The 6000-nt window shown below is 44.8% G+C and overlaps 1 protein-coding gene across 2 annotated transcripts in view; it reads right to left on the reverse strand.

Moving 5' to 3' along the window:
- Positions 1 to 6000, reverse strand: part of phkb (phosphorylase kinase, beta) — a 94921-nt gene that overhangs the window by 45079 nt on the left and 43842 nt on the right. For both annotated transcript variants that reach the window (XM_079737100.1, XM_079737099.1), the window contains 4 exons: positions 5375 to 5468; positions 3806 to 3889; positions 2653 to 2757; positions 2035 to 2117 (listed from right to left, as the gene is read on the reverse strand). In XM_079737100.1, coding sequence (XP_079593226.1) covers positions 2035 to 2117; positions 2653 to 2757; positions 3806 to 3889; positions 5375 to 5468 — 366 coding nt within the window. The remainder of the gene's footprint in view (positions 1 to 2034; positions 2118 to 2652; positions 2758 to 3805; positions 3890 to 5374; positions 5469 to 6000) is intronic.

The raw sequence follows: 6000 nt of genomic DNA on the forward strand, positions 1-6000 counted from the left end.
GCAGCAGCCAAGACCAGCTTTGTGATATCCCACAAAATCACCCAAAAAAGTAAGCCATTTTCTGAAGGGGAAAGAGTGTTTGGTGGACTCTGCTGCGCTAATATGCCCAGAGAAAGGTAGGTTGATCCAAAAAGGATGTTCTGAAAAACAAATTGCAAAAACATGCACATTTTGTTTAAAATTGCTTTGAGTATACTGTTCAAATAGTGACATGTTGTCATTTTGTACTATGTCTGCTCCAGTTTTTCATCTGAAGAAAACATGTGGAAAAAAAGCTAATTCTGTAATTACGCTGCGAATGAATTAGTAATAGCACTTTATAAAGTTCATTCAATGCTGTTCTTTGAAAAATGGTAAAAACATGCTGATTTTTTCACAATTGCTTTTGTGGATGTTAGTTAAATACTAACAACTGCATTTTGTACCATGTCTGCATTATTTTTTTCATATTCTTATCATAACATTTACTCTTACCAGTCACAGCTTATCAAATACCCTACATTTTACTGCTTTTTATAAAGCGATCAAATTAATATTGAGCTGAATTGAATTTAGCCTATTGGTCCGGCCCTCCACAACAGTCCCTGTTTCTCATGTGGCCCTTTGGGGAAATTAATTGCCCACCCCAGCTCTAGAGCAAACAAAAAACTATACCTACCTCGGCATAAACATGAACGCCACAGGAAATTTCAACAAAGCTGTTAATGACCTGAGAGACAAGGCAAGGAGGGCATTTTATGCCATAAAAAGAAATATCAAGCTAGACATCCCAATTAAGATCTGGCTAAAAATATTTGACGCAGTGATGTCTGTGAAGTCTGGGGCCCACTCACCAACCAAGATTTTTTAAAATGGGACAAACATCAAATTGAAACTCTTCATGCAGAATTCTGCAAATCAATACTAAAAGTCCGAAAAAAGACACCAAATAATGCCTGCAGAGCTGAATTAGGACGATATCCAATCGTTATTAAAATTCAGAAGAGAGCCCTAAAATTTTACAACCACCTTAAGGAAAGCGACAGCAACACACTCCACAACAAGGCTCTTACCCACAGAGAGTTACACCCAGAAAAATTTCCCCTTAGCCAGCTTGTCCTGGGAATCTGTCCAACACACAACAACCAACACATCAGGCAAAACCAAATTATAAGAAAACAAAAGGAAAAGTATTTGGTACATTGGAAAGAGTCCACCAAAAACCAGAGTAAATTGGCATGCTATTTGTCCCTTAACAGAGACTACACCGTGGCAGAATACCTGACCACCGTGACCGACCCAAAACTGAGGAAATCGTTGATCAGATACAGACTCAGTGAACACAGCCTGGCCATCGAGGAGGGACGCCACAGACAGACCTGGCTCCCAAGAGAAGACAGACTGTGCTCCCACTGCACACACAACCAACTAGAGACAGAACTGCACTTCCTGACTTCATGCCAGTCGTACGAAGGCATCAGGAATACACACTTCCCACGGATTACAAAGGCATGCAAGGACTTCAAAGACACTCCAGATGCTCAAAACTGCCATACTTGTTGGGAGAAATACAACAATGTGCGAACGCAGCTGCAAGATTAGTCACCTGTTGAAGGACCTCAAACTCCTCATAGACTCATCCCCCTGGACTCACTCTGCGCACAATAATTGCACTAATCCTCCGTAATGTAAATACAGTGTATTTAGAGTGTATCTTTAACTTATCTGTTTATACTGTTATTTTTGTACTTTTTATAAAATCGCACATTTTACTTATTAAAGTACTTTTATAGTATAACATTTGATATGTATAGATATTTTGTATTTAACGGTTCATACTTATTGTTATTATAATATATAACTTGCCTTTTTACACTGTTTATTTTATTGTTCACCTGCTTTGGCAATGCAAATGTATATTTCTCATGCCAATAAAGCTTTTTTGAATTGAATTGAATTGAATTGAATTGAATTGAATTGAATTGAAAGAGAGAGAGAGAGAGAGAGAGAGAGAGAGAGAGAGAGGGGGGGGAGGTGTAGCTGTTGTGTCATTACTTGATGTTATCCTCCCGGATGAGGACCAGGAACAGAGGGCGTCCCTGCATCTTCCAACACTGCTTGATGAACTGCAGGGCGTTCTGCAGAGGACACAAACCGTCACATGACCTCAGCACCATCACATGACATCCACACGTCACATGACCTCAGCACCATCACATGACCTCCAAACGACCACATGATCTCTACAGTGATGATGTAGTAAGTGTGAATGTGTCCTCAGGTTTGTACATGTAGTCCATTGTTATGAGTCTTAAAGAGTCCTGGTCTACCAGGGTCTGGACCCTATAACACCATGCTCCATGATGACGGTCTGGACCCTATAACATCATGATCCATGACGGTCTGGACCCTGTAACACCATGCTCCATGATGACGGTCTGGACCCTATAACATCATGATCCATGACGGTCTGGACCCTGTAACACCATGCTCCATGATGAGGGTCTGGATCCTATAACATCATGGTCCATGATGAGGGTCTGGATCCTATAACATCATGGTCCATGACGGTCTGGACCCTATAACACCATGCTCCATGATGAGGGTCTAGATCCTATAACACCATGCTCCATGAAGAGGGTCTAGATCCTATAACACCACCACCTGCCCCACCTTGATGTCGTCGATCAGCAGCATAACGTCCTGGGACAGGTAGAAGTCGCTGAGGTCGAACACGATGGGGTAGCAGACCACCGTCTTACCCAGGATACGATAGATCTGAAGAAACACACCAACATCAACCAGTGGACACACAGAGGGCTCACTGGGGACACTGGGATAACAGAAACACACCAACATCAACCAGTGGACACACAGAGGGCTCACTGGGGACACTGGGATAACAGAAACACACCAACATCAACCAGTGGACACACAGTGGACACACAGCGAGCCCATTGGGATAACAGAAACACAACAACATCAACCAGTGGCACTAATGGAACACATTGTTAACATGTGGACACACACACGCATGCTCTCGCACACAGAGACGCACACTGACACACACAAGCACTCGCACACACAAACTCATTACAGAAACACAACAACACACATATACACACACAAACAAAACAAACAGCTCCTGCAGAGACACTGATGATAATGGTTTGTGGCAGTCAGCCTTCTTGCCCATAAATGTGCCATTATAATATTGTCTAAAACGAGGCGGGAATCATTTGCTGCTGATGTCTTCAGAATGCATCTCGAGGGCGACAGTGTGACCTTCAGCGGGACGTTTAGGGCGGCCCCTCACAGATAACACAAAGACACACACGAAGACACAGGCACATACAGGCATGCACAAAGACACAAGTACACAAAGACTCACACAAAGACACACAGCCATGTAGAAAAAGACACATACACAAACATATGAACATATATAACATATCAATTAGTGCACAAAAAGAAAAATAAAGACACACAGACATTAACATAAACACAAACCCCCGGATGCACACAAAGTCAGACACGCATACATCCATATTTCTCTCTATATTTAACAATTATTCGCCGAAGGCTCCGTGAATAGTGGGGAATAGCCACTAGGGTTAGGGCTATTCCCCACTTTTCACGGATCCTGAGGTGAATGATTGTTTTAGTATATACTACGACAAGAACACTCCAAAAATAAGCCAGATAACATTGCTGTCGGGATTGATTTGTTTTTATTATTTTGTGTGTGTGTGTGGGTGTGTGTGTTTATGTGTGTGTGTGTGTTATGTGTGTTAATGTGCATGTGTATGTGTGTTTGTGTGTGTACCTTGCAGGTCCCGATGCAGCCCACCGGTCTCTCTGGACGCCCACTCAGCCCAAGCTTCTGATTGACGGCCAGGAAACGATATGCCTAAGGGCGCACACACACACACACACACACACACACACACACACACACACACAAGTGTGTAGGTAAGTGTCAAGGTAGTAGTCTAAAGGTCTCATCCTCCCAAAAAAACCCTCATTATATCGACTGGTCACATATTCACCAGCTAGATCAGAACTTATCTGATGTAAACCTATACAAATACGGGACAAGTTAGGATTTTGTTCAATGATGGAGAGGAACCACATAGAGTGAAGACCTCTGCATGGTGCAGAGTACTGCCTTAGAATGGCTGTAGTCCGGAGAGAGGAGTGTCTGTTCTGCTGTCTACAGACGGTTCATATCCTCTGGACCACTCCGCATGTGAGGTGAAAGAGGTGGTGACGTTCTGGAAAGGACTGTTCTGAGGTCAGCAAATGTGGAGCACCATCTTCACTTCCTGCTGGTTTCCATGATTCCTCTGTAGTGAGTGGTCAGGAGTGCCTCTAGAGACAATGTGTCCCTCCCGCCTTCTGTCCCTTCACTCTCCTCACGCCATCCTACCGGCCACCAGCGGGGGGCGCTGTGGCCCTCTGTCTGCTCTCATGTGTTTCAGAATCCAACAGAAGGGAACAGCAGCAGACATCTAAGGGAAGGCTAATTAGGAATAACTCATGTAATAAAACATAAGAAAGCAAATATTGAGATATCTTTTTTTAATGTTAATTGGTTCCTAAACAAGTTGTAACTGACAAACCCAAGGGAGCAGCGAGGAGAGGGGAGAGGAGACCCAGACGAGGAAACACTTCATACGTTTGTTCCCTGAATACAAATGAGGGGTTCCAAGGCCTGTGGTTCTGCGGAGGACGGAGGAGGACTGGTCTGTGAGGCGTCTGGTTTAACATTCAGCACAGAGCCTCACTCTGACTCACTACAGCACAGCCCTGTGGAGAACTGGGCGTCAGAGCACCAGATACATGGAAGGAGAGAGAGAGAGAGAGAGTTGAGAGAGAGGTGAGAGAGAGAGAGAGAACAGAAGACATTGGAGGTGTATTGTAACCTAACGACTTGGACACAGGACACAGGATCGTCGAGGTGGATTTCAGAACTCTTCCTGGTATGAATGGGAGGACGACCCTCCCAGTGAGTGGATGGACAGCCTCTCGGGTAAGATGAGGGTCCGTCTGTAGTCGAGGACTTGATGCCATTAACACTAACATGCAGATGGAGTGAGAGGCTACCAGGGCTTTCGGCTGACAGCATGACCCCCCTCTCTCTGGCCTCCTGATATGGGCTGGGAATTATTACCCATCTCTGGACAAGGAAAGATTCTCCCAATTACCAACGTACTGTACTCCAATTCAAAATTAAATAAAGACAACATGTAGCATGTTGAAAGGAATATAACTATACCTTCATCAATGGGCAGGGGAACTTCATAGCTGTGTGTGTGTGTGTGTGTGTGTGTGTGTGTGTGTGTGTGTGTGTGTGTGTGTGTGTGTGTGTGTGTGTGTGTGTGTTGAGCATTACCTTGACCAGCTCTTTCTGAGGCCAGATCTGAATGGGTTCCACCTGTTGGGGGGTCTGAGTCTGAATCCCATAGGTGTTGAGGAACACCTGTAGTCTACACACACACACGCACGCATGCACGCACGCACGCACGCACGCACGCACGCACACACGCACACACACACACACACACACACACACACACACACACACACACACACACACACACATGTTTAAAGCTTGTTGCATAAAGTGGGGGCGTATCTCAGAGAGACGGTGTGCTCCTATCTCGTCTTCGTCCCATTCCTTAGAGAGCAGATAGATCAGATCACTGCTGACAGAGCCAAGGTCTCCAGAGGGGTGGAGGCACCGCCCAACCAGAAAGAGATCATTGATGGACTGGAACTAAACCTGAACCTGTTGTAGAGGGGGGTACTTACATCGACCACTAGGGCCAGTAGTGCTAATGAACCTGTTGTAGAATGGGGTACTTACATCGACCACTAGGGGCAGTAGTGCTAGTGAACCTTTTGTAGAGTGGGGTACTTACATTGACCACTAGGGGATAGTAGTGCTAATGAACTTGTTGTAGAGTGGAGACGTACATCGTCCACTAGGGCCAGTAGTGCTAATGAACCTGTTGTAGA

Source organism: Pollachius pollachius (genome assembly GCF_949987615.1).
Source record: "Pollachius pollachius genome assembly, chromosome: 5".
NCBI classification, from domain to species: Eukaryota; Metazoa; Chordata; class Actinopteri; order Gadiformes; family Gadidae; genus Pollachius; species Pollachius pollachius.